The sequence below is a fragment of the Ptychodera flava genome, chromosome 8 (assembly GCF_041260155.1).
Source record: "Ptychodera flava strain L36383 chromosome 8, AS_Pfla_20210202, whole genome shotgun sequence".
Lineage (NCBI taxonomy): Eukaryota > Metazoa > Hemichordata > Enteropneusta > Ptychoderidae > Ptychodera > Ptychodera flava.
The window spans coordinates 43391348-43404800 of record NC_091935.1 but is presented as its reverse complement, the minus strand read 5'-3'; the positions used below and the strand labels follow the sequence as shown (position 1 = coordinate 43404800).

The 13453-nt window shown below is 37.5% G+C and overlaps 1 protein-coding gene across 2 annotated transcripts in view; it reads right to left on the bottom strand.

Moving 5' to 3' along the window:
- The window catches only part of LOC139139391 (RNA exonuclease 1 homolog), a 216522-nt gene that overhangs the window by 25196 nt on the left and 177873 nt on the right, over positions 1-13453 (bottom strand). For both annotated transcript variants that reach the window (XM_070708293.1, XM_070708294.1), the window contains 2 exons: positions 2922-3037; positions 2205-2343 (listed from right to left, as the gene is read on the bottom strand). In XM_070708293.1, coding sequence (XP_070564394.1) covers positions 2205-2343; positions 2922-3037 — 255 coding nt within the window. The remainder of the gene's footprint in view (positions 1-2204; positions 2344-2921; positions 3038-13453) is intronic.

Genomic DNA, 13453 nt, shown 5'->3' with positions numbered 1-13453 from the left:
GCTGGTGGTGATTGAATAAATGACCTGAGCTGAGAAGAGTTGAGCAGATTGAATGGAAAGACCCTTATGAAAGAGTGTGATGGATGACGTTTCTGCCTGTGTTGCTTTTGAGTTGGTTTAGTGGTTGTTGGGAGGAAAGGGACACCTGTGCATTGGGAAGTGAATACACAGAGTTATGAACTTGTGGATGCACCAAAGTGAGAGTATGAGACAAGGGCACCTGTGAGATGAGAAGAACTATGTTGGTGACACTCACAGCCAAAGTTTTGAGCACTAACTTTATGGCCCTGATGCGGCTTTCGTGGCCTGAAGTCGTACGGCGGAAGAGCCCAAGTGTTTGAGGGCCTGTATGCCGTACAACCAAGGGCCATAAAAGCCATATCAGGGCCGTAAAGTTTTTATCATATACCTTATCGAATGATAAAAATGTAGTATACATAATATTCAACATTATTTAGGAGATAAAAATGCGTGCGATATCAAAATTCATCGCCATTTGTGTCAATTTCTCATTAATGCATTGGCCACTTCCCGTCGTTGATTGACATTCATAATTATGTCATTTGTTTACCTGCAGAATTCTAAAATGTGCAAAGAAACATATGTACTAGTTAGTACATGATCAATAGAAATCCAGGCTGAAATCGAGGTGTAAGAAGGACAAAAGTGTGATGTCAATTTATTGTAATTGTTACTGAATAGGCTCGCACTTAGTATACACAGGGTTTCCATAGAATTTAGAAATATAAGGTGATGTCACCGTCACGGTTCCACTGTTGCCACTACGATCTTAGCGAGCAGATGTTTTCCTAATCTCATGCTGGCTTTGTGTACAAACAGAACATTTGCTAATACAAATGTGTGTAGCAACCAGAATCGAGGTAGTTCAGAAATGCACGCGATTGCCCATATTTAAAATTTGGGCACCGGGCCAGGGAGTGATACGTAAAAAAAATGCACGGATGTGAGGGCGCTCTCCCCATAGCTTTACAAAGGCACGAGAATGTAGGTATATGATAATACAAGTTATGACCTGGGTGATAGGACTACTATGCTGCCAAGGCCCTGGATGAGAAGGCATGGCAGTGTGTTAACTAACAGCACTTACAGCTCAAGCGGCAGAAGTGCGTGGCTCAGACGGAGTTATTGTCCTGGGTGGACAGTGCAGCCTAGGCATGGGATGAGTGTCACATACATTGAACTTGGACAAAGAATCTGAAACAAAGCAATGCTGTTGATAAGTGCAGTGCTTTTTCTGCATGTTCATTGAAAAGGGCATTTTCTGTCCTATTCATCGCAATTGGGGGCAGACTTGAAATTTTAGGGCACAGTGGCTTTTGATGTTGATTTTGCCTTTTTAGGAAATGTTTCCTCGATATCATTACGATCGTCACCCAGTTCATTTGCATCGTCTATGTCACACGCAGCACTCATACTAATATAGACATCATGATGTTTGTCAGCTTGTGATGTGCTAGGATGCTTTTTATCTTCGGTTGATTTGTCACTCACAAGTTTCCCCGACTCAGAATTTGACACATTCGTTCCTTTGGACATGATTTGGTCCAAATTTGGGGGTTCATATCCATGAAAATACGCATTGATCTCTTTGTACTATTCAAATGGTTGCGTTGCATTAATTGCGATATGTGTGCCTACACAATGTTAAAGCTGGAATTTTCCCAAATTCCATCGACAGACACAGTTCGCTACACTGTCTGCTTGTGTCACCCTCACATATCAGTATACAGTATATGTGGACGTCTTTGCTTACTGTATTTTGTGTGCAATTTCAGCGCTGCCAGTAACTTTTTCAGGGCAGACGATGGCTCAAAATGCACAATTTGCGCAATTTTGCAGTCAAGCAAAAACCCTGAAACTAGATTACAATTTCAATGGAACACAAAAGACAAAAGACAATAGTTGATGAATGATGAATTATGAAACTGGCAAAACATTTACATTGAGTAAATGGCTTGCATGAACTGTAGGTTCATGGTAGAATGGGGGTAACTTTGTGTACTTACCCATTTCCAAATCGTTGATGAGTACCTATTTAATAAGGACCAGAGTACTAGTGATTCAGTACTTTATGTTTTGCAGTTGATGGGCAAACAAGCATAAACATGAGGACATACAAAAGGTATAGATATATGATTAGGACCTGTCCATATGAAATAGAGGCTAAAAACATACAACATTACCTTCAGAGCAAGCAGGTCACTTTCTAGGCTGTGTCCTATTAAAATTGTATCAGCACTGAATTTGTTAAGTAAAACTGCTTGAACATCATGTAAAATTGTTGAAACTGACTTAAGATCCTCCTCAGTGATACCACTGAACCTAAAAGAAAAGGAAAATGTTAAACTTTCATTGGAAAAGTCACAATTAAGAACAATTTCTTGATGGGTAACCCTATACTTATATACATGTTGTCAATCACGTGAAATCAGAACTAATGCATTCACAAGTGACAACTGAGTTGTATGTATGTCAAGGGTATTTCCTCTATTGGTCGTTTTCAAGTGATTTTCAATTGGAACCAAGCATTTCATATGAACATGGTTACTGAAGGCACAACAAGACAAACTATTGGCTCATTGTGGTACTCTATACAAAGGTTGAATCCAAACAAGGGTACCTACTTTTGCATAAAATTTCAACACAATGACAAAATGTCCTTTTAGAACTGAAACCCAGTTTCATAGAGAAGAAGTGCTGGCTGACAGTGAACAAATGACAGTGATGGAAAAATCAACCTATCCTAATCGATCTGTATCACTGACCGAGGAGCTTAAAATATACATTTATCCAGTTTACAGTATTGTCAGTACATAGGGACAAACTGAGTGTTGATTCAGTACATGAAAACATGTATGTTATTGTGTTAATTATTTTGTCAAGCGAATGCATCAATTTACCTGGTGTTATAATCAATGATTGGATTTACTGGCTTTACCAGTGTATCATATACCTCCTCACATTTTTCATCTGTAACAGTAACTCTTGTTAATTCCAAGCCAATAGTAGTATAACACTGCAGGAATATAAACAAAGTGTAAAACAAAACTTTTATTGATTTGATATTGTCAAAGATCTAAAGAGAGAGGGATTAGCACTAAATAAAACAAAATCTAGGGAGAATATGACTTGGGCATCAAAAAACTAAGTTTGATAGCTTTATGACAAACATAAATATTCATGACAAAAATGAGAAGACGGCAAGCTATTACTTATTTGATACATTTTGCCTTAGTGACAGTGCAACTAAAATGACCACCATATTGGATTCAAATTTATTAACAAATGAAAAACATAGGGCCAATGTCCCTAAAGCTACTAATGACGTGGATGTATAGAGGATGTACAATACAAGACATAGCGAATGCAGAGGACCTTTGGCACTACAAGTGTATTCTCATGGCAGAAGAATTGTTTGAATTTGGCTCATAATTACAGACCCCTACATACACATAAGAACTGGCAAAATTTGCCCCAAAACACAAAATTACGTATTTCCTAATTGTATGAAATTATCTCACTAAGGTCATCCTAAGGGACCTGTACACCAAATATCAAAGCTGTCTGACCAGCGGTTTTAAAGAAACAAGTCATTGACAATGACATAGTCCCCACTTGTAATAGGAGTATTAGTCTTGATGGGGCAGGGAAATGTGGTCATTAAGAAGTATCACTGGAGTGTATATGTTCAAATCTATGGACACATAGGTCTATGTCATTGTTCCCAATTTGCAACAAGAGGCATGTCTAAGTTATGGTTCTAAATCGGGAAAAAAGATCAGACCTCTAGCTGTATTGGCCAGCCAAGAAATACATATGGGCATAATAAATGAGGTACAAGATGTGACATCTTAAGGTCTATTATTCTATCAAAATTAAAGCGTATAGAACTTGTGGTTACTGAGTTATGCATATATACGCTTAATCAAGGTCAAAGGTCATCAAGGTCACGTGACATTCATATATGCCAAAATTCAGACCTCTAGCTCTATTGGCTTGCCCACAATTATACATGTGCATAATTAATAGAGGTAAAGCATGTGCTGTCATAAGGTCTCCCATCCTACTAAATATAAAGGACATAGCACTTGTGGTTACTTATTTATGGACATAATCGTGTATTTTAGGTAAAAGGTTATCAAGGTCACATGACATTTTGTCAAAAAATTTCTATCCTATAGTCTATCCCTATATAACAATCATACATCTAGCTCTATTGGCTCACTCAAAATTAGATATGTGCATAATTAATGAGGTACAATATGTGGCGTCATAAGGTGTCCAATCATACCAAATATGAAGGGTGCAGCACTTGTGGTTACTGAGTTATGGACAAATATGTATATTTGAGGTCAAAGGTCATTGAGGTCACGTGACGTTTTGTCAAAAAAATTGTATTGCTAAGTTATCCCTATATACCAAAAATCAGACCTCTAGCTCTATTGGCTCGCTCAAAATTAGATATGTGCATAATTAATGAGGTACAATATGTGGTGTCATAGGGTGTCCCATCATACCGTATATGAAAGGTTTAGGACTTGTGGTTACTGAGTTATGGACAAATATGTATATTCGAGGTCAAAGGTTACCAAGGTCACGTGACATTTTGTCAAAGTGTCTGAGATATCTGCGTGAACGGATGGACTTATGGATGGACTCATGGACGGATGGACATGACCCAATCTACACGCCCCCTGGACTTTATCTGTGGAGACTAAAAACTGTGTCACTGCATCCTTTTTGCAATATGAATACGATGAGAAACTAAATTTTTGTTTTTCCTGGCCTTATACAGTGAGTCTATGGACTGCCTTATACATGGGAGTCTATGGACTGCCTTATACATGGGAGTCTATGGACTTCCTTATACATGGGAGTCTATGGACTGCCTTATACACGGGAGTCTATGGACTTCCTTATACATGGGGGTCTATGGACTGCCTTATACATTGGAGTCTATGGACTTCCTTATACATGGGAGTCTATGGACTGCCTTATACATGGGAGTCTATGGACTGCCTTATACATGGGAGTCTATGGATTGCCTTATACATGGGAGTCTATGGAGGTGAAAACTAAAAAGTCCTCTAACACAACCAAATTTGATCGCATTGTGAAACAAATCAACGTGCATCTGTATGAGGTAGGGTACTATCCTTGTACCAAGTTTGAACGAAATCGCTCCAGGCGTCTCTGAGATATCTGCGTGAACGGACGGACGGACGGATGGACGGACGGACGGACGGACGCACGCACGGACATGACCAAACCTATAAGTCCCCCCGGACGGTGTCCGTGGGGACTAATAAGCTACCTAACAGCCAATAAAGCTCTGCTATGTTATGTACAGAATAACTATTTGTGACACATGTGTTGATGAAGAAGATGGATATATTTGCAAATTCATTTCAGAATGGCCTCTCCAAAATTTACAAAAATAGCCCCAAAATACAAAATTGAAGATTTCATCATAATTTCAATATATCACATTAAGATAAACCGTAGGAACCTGTCTACCAAATGTCAAAGATATCAGACAAGTAGTGGTGCGGCATGGCAAACCCATTGTGCATTTTGTGATAAAAGCACCAAACTTGGCTCAGATGTGTCTTAATATGTGCTGAACAAATTCAGATACCGAGCCACTGAAAATCTACCAAAGCGTTGCCATGGCAACCATTTTTTCAAAATGGCTGCCAGACAGGTATTTCTCACCTAGTAAATGTCAACTACATAAGTCGTTGGGTAACTTAGGTTGAATATAATTTCAATAAGAAACTGTGAAAAGAGTTATTTGATTTTTTTTTTAAATTTTCTTCACCACCTGACTTGTTAAACGGGTAAATACAGGCAAAAAACACAATTCTTATGCATAAAATGCACGGTATTAGATCCTATAAAAGGATGACGCTATGTAAGCAGTCAAGATATGTTAGGCCGTGGGCTAGAGGGGTCTACTTGCACCCCCAGGATAACAAACCTATCTTTTTAGAAGCCTTGGGATCCCTAGAATACGAAATAGAATTTGGCAGAAAAAATATAGGGATGCAATAACTGTTATGGTCGACTTTTGAACGGTACCGCAAAATAACCATTTTGCTATCCATGTGCTTTTTTCTTGTAGTACTTGTAAGTCATCTGCTAAGTTTTTTTAACGTAATCTGACTTGTCGGATATCATTAGAATGGAAATTTATTCCTCTTTATAATGACATATGTAATATTCAATATTTTTGATAGATTTTTTTATGAAATGGGAACAAAACTTACCCAATATCCCCAAAATCTGAAATTCTACCATTTTTTTACCCTGGCATAGCACAAAAGGCAATGCTTTGTATGACATCTGTTTATTTGCTACAGGGACATGTCAAAATGTGAAATAGACTTTTGATAGGAAAAATATTGGGATGCTATAGGTCTACCGGTCATACTTTGAAGGGTACCGCAAAATTACGGTATTGCCAACTCGCATGCATTTTCGTTAAACCTGTCTTCTTGTAAGTCATCTGCTGAGCTTATTTTTTTACATAACCTAGCTTGTGGGCTAACATTGGAAAGGGATTTTATTCTTCTTTTAGATGACATATTTTAATATGCAATATCTTCCATAGCTTTTATAAAATATGACCAAAACTTACCCTATACCCCAAACTTTATATTGCAAATTACTGTCACTGCTTATCTCAAATTCTACCAATTTTTACCTAAACATATAAGACAGGGCAATTCTCTATATGCAGTCTGTTTTATTTGCTACGGAGACATATCAAAATATGAAAGAGACTTTTAACAGAAAAAAACATTGGAAAAGGGAACTGTAAGTCAAAGTATTGCGAATCGCATCTTTTTTTTGTTAAACGTCAAATTCTACCATTTTTTAACCTAGACATATAATAAATAGGTAATGCCTTGTATGAAATCGGTTTTATTTGCTATAAGAACCTGTCACAAATACGAAATAAACTTTTGGGCAATGCCTTGTGTAAAATTTTATTTCATTTGCTACGAGGCCATGTCACAAATATGAAATAGACTTTTAACTGAAAAAATATTGGGACGCAACAGCTGTCACAGTCATATGTTGAAGGGTACCGCAAAATCACGATTTTGAGACCCACGAACATTTTTGTTAAACCTGTCTTTGTTTAAGTCATATGCCGAGCCTAACTTATACATAACCTGGTTGTGGGTATCATTAGTAAAGCGATTTATGCGACCTTTTGTAATATACAAATATCCGTTACAGTTTTCATGAAATAGGACCAAGACTTACCTAATACCCCAAAAGATTACATTTCAAATTACGGTTTATCTTACGTTCTACCATTTGTTTTTGCTCCACACAATACAGAAGGCAATATAATGCTTATATGAAATCCGTTTTGTTTGTATCAGACGTATGTCAAAATATGAAGTGAACTTAATATGATTTAGTCGCCACTGGGATCATATTTCTAGGGGTACACAGATACGGCAAATTTCCTGAAACATATAAATTTTTATCAAACACGTCTTTATGAAAGAAGTCAGCCAAAATCATAGTCACGGATGATCTCAAAATATTATGAACATCGCATATAAAATTATTTTGTTTCAAGTTTGTTTTGTAAGATTTGACCTGAAAAGTTCTTATGTGGAACTCTAATTTAATATTTTTGGCAGAGCAATTTTTGAAAACTAATTATGGTATGTGTTCTACTCGCTGTAATGGAGATGAAAAAAGAAAGGTATTATACTGAATCATACAACCAACTGAATGACAAGCAAGGTGCGGAATTGAGGCTTTAAAGGTTTGTTTTTCTAAACTGTATCAATGAGCACAGCTAATTCAACAGTTTAGCTGATCCAATAATCGTTTCTAAACATTATACATTACATCAAAATTACCTGGGCGTTCCTGAAGAAAAACTTGTATAGATATATCAGAAAGCTGGACTTTCTTCATAAACAAAATATTATGGAATAGATATACCTGATATTTAGCTGCTCTAGTTATCGTTTCTAAACTTCATAAATTAGCATAAGTGTCTAAAGATATGTCATATAGCTTGGCTTTCTTCATTAACAAAAATAGGGATATGTCCAATATTTAGCTGCTCTAATGATAATTTCTAAACTTCATAAATAAGCAGAAATTTAGCTAGCCATTCTTATGTACTTTATGGCATTCTTCAGTAAAATATTTTCAGGATATATCCGATATTGAACCGATCTAATTATCGTTTCTAATCTTTACGAATTAAATCAAAGGATGTTCTATAGTTTAAAAGCATGTATCTGATACTTGATCGATCTCATTATTGCTTCTACACTCAGTATACTTTATAAAGTAGTTCAGATTTAGCTGGGCTGACATGTTCAAAACGTTCAAAATTTGGTAATAGCTTTTCAGTAATAGTGTGTTTCTGAATGTGCAAATGATTTATTGTGAATACTGAACTGCGTAAAATCTCTAAGGTTTATGTTTCAATCTGGACTGGAGTGTCACTGTTTGTATAGGAAGGTTCCCATTTGATCAGATAATTGGCCAGCCAACACTACCTTGCTTAGGTCTTGGGTGTATGTGTCAAGTGGATAACAAGAAAATGATTGGCGAATATTTAGGATTGTCGTTTAAACTTGTTGTCTTAGCCTATGTAAACACCATGGAAAGGAATAAAATACTCGCCAGCTGACTAGCCATGCAAAGCAAGCAGAGATCCGGGGAGTGCAAAGCACGGACATGACGGACAAAAGTGCAGGATTGTGTTTTAGCTTTGCTTTCCCTACCTTTCATGTTTGTTAAAACAAAAGAAAGTGGAGTAATACAATTTAATTTATGGTGCCACGTTTTTGCATTTCAACAACAAATTATGTACGACCAAGAAATTAGTACCAAAATATACCATGTTCAAAATATTATAGGCATGAATCCATATATATATTTATGCAATAGACCATTGACATTGAAATAACTCTAAAACCAATATCTAAATTATGAAATAGATATCAAATTACACAAGATCAGTTTCACGTGAAATGAGTTATGAAAAGTAATGTATAAAATATAGTACATATAGCCGAAAAATAATATAAAAATATGATCGTGTTCTCCACGTGGTCAAAATTTAAACGGCTGCACTTATGTACTAATTGTAGTTACATGATAAATCTCTAACATTGACAATTATGGGGATATATAAGAGATTTCCACCCAAATGTTATTGTTTTTAAAGTTCAAACTAGAAGGTTTGTTATACAGTAAATATCATTGTGCTTTTTGGTATGTATGCCCACGCGTGAATGTAGATGAACAAGAGTGAGAGATTGATTCCCCGCACAATTTTCCATGTCAGGTCTTGTGATTTAACACCCTGCAAAACTTGTCAATGGCTGACTTATAAAAATTAGGAAAGATAATTAGTCAATGTCAAAATATTGCACATATTCAATATTTCTACTCAAGAACACTCCATCCATTGGAAGAACATGGAACAGGCTGTTTTTACACTCGGGCGCATCATACTCTCCCCACCACAGCCATGGGCCGATCTAGGCCTATTTGCAAAACCTGGTTAGTGTCGCACGTACCAGCTTAAACTTAAAACTGGTGCATCAACGATTACAAATTAGAATAAAATAAAAAACTCTGAATAGTACCTTCTGATAGTCTAACTACACAGAACAGCTGACAGCTGATCATCGTATAAAACATTCAATTTGACAATTTTGAATCTTCCACTTTTGCCTTGTTGCAACCATATTGTCAATAATTTTATTAAGAGAACCCGTTTTTCGGGTAGAATGAAATTATAAAACAATAAAAATGCAAATAATTTATTAAGAGAACCCGTTTTTCGGGTAGAATGAAATTATAAAACAATAAAAAATGCAAATAGTAATCTTAATATGCATTTATGATGGTAAAACATCCACTATTCACCGCAGAATCATCCGTAAGAGCAGCAACTACGGGATTTTACAGTAATTGATGGTCGTTATATTTTAAATGGCCTGTCACACCAGAACGAGGCTCTACCTGTGAGGGATCGGTATTCAAATTGATTTTAAAACAAAAAAATGTGCAAATGGTAATCTTAAAAGGCATTTATGATGGAAATACGTCCTTTATTCACCACAGAATCATCTGTAGAGCAGCAACTATGGGATTTTATAGTGACTGATGGTCGCCATATTTAAAAATGGCCGCCACACCAGAACGAGGCTCGACGCGTGGTGGCTCGGTATCCAAATTGATTTATATCATGATAATCTACATTCGTACCAAATTTCATGCTTTTATCACAAAATGCACAATTGTTATGAAAATTTTGGTTATGCCGCACCACTACAAGTAGTTTTTGAGAAACCAATTTTTTAATCAAAAATACCAAAAATTTGCCCCCAAAATACAAAATTGCAGATCTCATCACAATTTCAACAGATCACATTCAGTTAATCCATAGAAATTTGTATATCACCAAATATTGTAGCTATCAGACAAGTACAAACCTTAGCTTGTCAAGTGAATTTGCACAAATTTTGATGCACTGTTCATTGAAGTATGCAATAGTTGGCAACTGTTTCAACTGTTGGTCACAAACAGTTATACTAAAAGTATACATCATAATTAGTGAAAAATCTGCCATACCGAAGTAAAGGGGTTCTCTTAATATTGTATTACATAGAATTAATGTAGACAAATATTTGGTCTCTCTTCATTCTATGGTTTCACAATTTAAGACTAAGGTAACATGTAATAGCTGGTGTTCTTTAGAGCTTCCACAGCTTCCATAAACAATGCTGCAAAACCTCCATGATAATGGTATGTCCCAAACTGCCACCCTGTTAAAGGGTCTATGACATCATTTCCAAAGTTTTTATGTTTTCCCGTCAAAAACTCAGCTTGGGGACTTGTCTGTGGATGGCATATTGTGGCAGTTCAGAAAGATGTGTGCGAATGGCGAAATTTGACTCCTTTTTCATGCCTGGTGATCAGGGGCCCACTTAGCACCAAAGTCAGGCAGCGGTATTTGCATATTGACCAACAGGTACAATTGACGTTATTTGTACCATGCTATTGACACGAAAGTGTATTTAGCGGTCGTTGCATAAATTAGACCACAAAAAAAGTCAGCTATATAAACAGTGCTCACAGACGTCCAGTAAACACTGGAAAGGAAGCAACAGTCACAGGAAGCGGTCCAGCTGGAGGACTTGTCATGTCATGTTGCTTCCAGCGAGGACATTGTGACTAGAATTCAGAAAGTAATTTCGAGGGGAATTAGCTTGAAGGCGCCTAGGGAACCCCAGGCATCCGGGACAAGTGGTTCCAAATCAGAGTCAGATTCTGACTTGGAAAGATAAAGTGCGAGTGGACAAAGCAACAGAATGCTCAGGACAGATTAGGAAGTACGACGAGGCTACTAAAAACTGGAGCAATTTGGCACCTGAGTGTTTCGGTTCTATGCATTGCATGTTGTAGCTGCAGTACATTACACTCAGTGTGACAGTTTTTGGATGACCTGAGTTTTCGTACATTCAATCACATGCTGTTTGTCGTACTCACTTCGCTCCGTAATGATAGCATTTTACAAGTTATGTGACCTCATATTAATGGTATATAGTCACCTGTAATCTAAATATGCCCATATATGGTCAAAGGGGCGTTCCTTGGTATTCAAAATGCCCATGTGAGGGCGCTGTTTTTAAAAGCGGCCACCAGCTTAAAATCTGTGATTGGTTAGATTTTTTCTTTCCATGGTAACTGTGACAAGATTGGAACAGGTGACAGTATACCTTTAAGTGAAGTGATACTGCTGTCCCGTTTTGGATAGGTTTTTTTAGTAGAAGCTATTTCAGGCTACAAATTTGGTGACGTGAGCCAAACCGTACGATAAAAGGTGCCGAAAGCAACACACAGAGACAGCTCGTATGTCTGGTAGGTATTAAAGCGCCAAACACGTTGAAATATGTCTGAGTCGTCTATGGATTAAATGTAACTAATTATCACAAAATATTTACATTCGTTATTTTAAACACATCAAAAATGAAAATTGGGGTTTTAAAGTTTCAAATTATCAACATTTAGCCCCTGGTCACATTCCAATTATGACGTCTGATTACTGCGATAGTGGGCCGATTACTACGCACTCAACATGGGGTCAAATATTTGGCAACTTGACCTCCTAAATACCACTTCCGTCCTGTTAACAGTTTAAGGATAAACACAATAAATTTTCAAAAGATATGGTAATAAGATTTTGCAGTGCTCGTCATTTATGAAACGCTTTCATGAGGGGATTGGCCCGCACAAACCATGTATCTAGGCTAATCCCCTCAACGCTTAAAATTTCCGCGTTACCGAATTAATGGCCTACGACTATCCAGAGAGTAAATAAACTACCGATCAAGTAGAACAAAAGATCACAATGTTTATGAATATGACATCACCCGTGATATTTGTAGAGCAATCACCGATTGACAGTCAGTTCACACCTCAATTAAGGTATCTTTTCATATGGAAATGATTTCGAACCTAGAGCGTTTGTGCCGGGGAATCTTGGCATGTTGGGAGAAATTCACTACCTTGTCCGAAAAATATCACACTGAGTGTAGCTGTGTTGGACGTTGACCTTTGACAGAACTATAATCTCCTTGGAGCACGAGACAAATGATGCAATCAACCCATATTCCCGTGCATTTTCAGAGCAAACGAATCCTGCAAAAAGTGATGTGTTAGGCCTATTTTATACATGTTTTGAAAGAAGAAAAACAAAGAAAGCTTGTCGCCGTAGGGTCGCCTTCTTTGAATCACCGTCTGCACGATTCTGTAGATACGGGAAGCTTCCTGCCGCACAAATGTTTCCCAATAAATGAGGATGTGACATCGACTGCCATCCCTCTTGACCTCATGTTTATTTCCCATTTTTGGCACGAAAGCATAGTACACCTAATCAGATAGCCTGACAAGTCATTTGAATTTCCTTGATCGGCGCGGCGATCAGCCGTAGGCGACATGTTACCGTTGGTGATCTCGTGAAAAGACCATGTCACTATAGCAAACTAAAACATTTAGACACTATTAGCTTACAATGTTCTTGTTCTCTTCTCTTGTTCTGCATGCTGGGTGTACGTTCTGAGCAAAGGAAGCCCTTGCCTCACACCCTTACGGACATGAGCTTTGTGAGGGTGTGAAAGACTCTTTTGCCCATATTAAGATAAGTTGTCGGCTAAACTTTGAAAAGCCGAAAAATGTCGAACAAGTTGGGCCAGGGGTACACGCCCACCCAAAACTTTTACTTGCCATATATCTGGTCCAAGGGCAGGGCTGTCAATTATAGCCAGCACAGGCGGCAAATCGCCGTCTGACACAGGTCTTGCCGCCGCCTGTTTTCCCCATTCAAGGCCTGCAAAAATGATCTGTACACACGTTACGAATTCTTTCATGT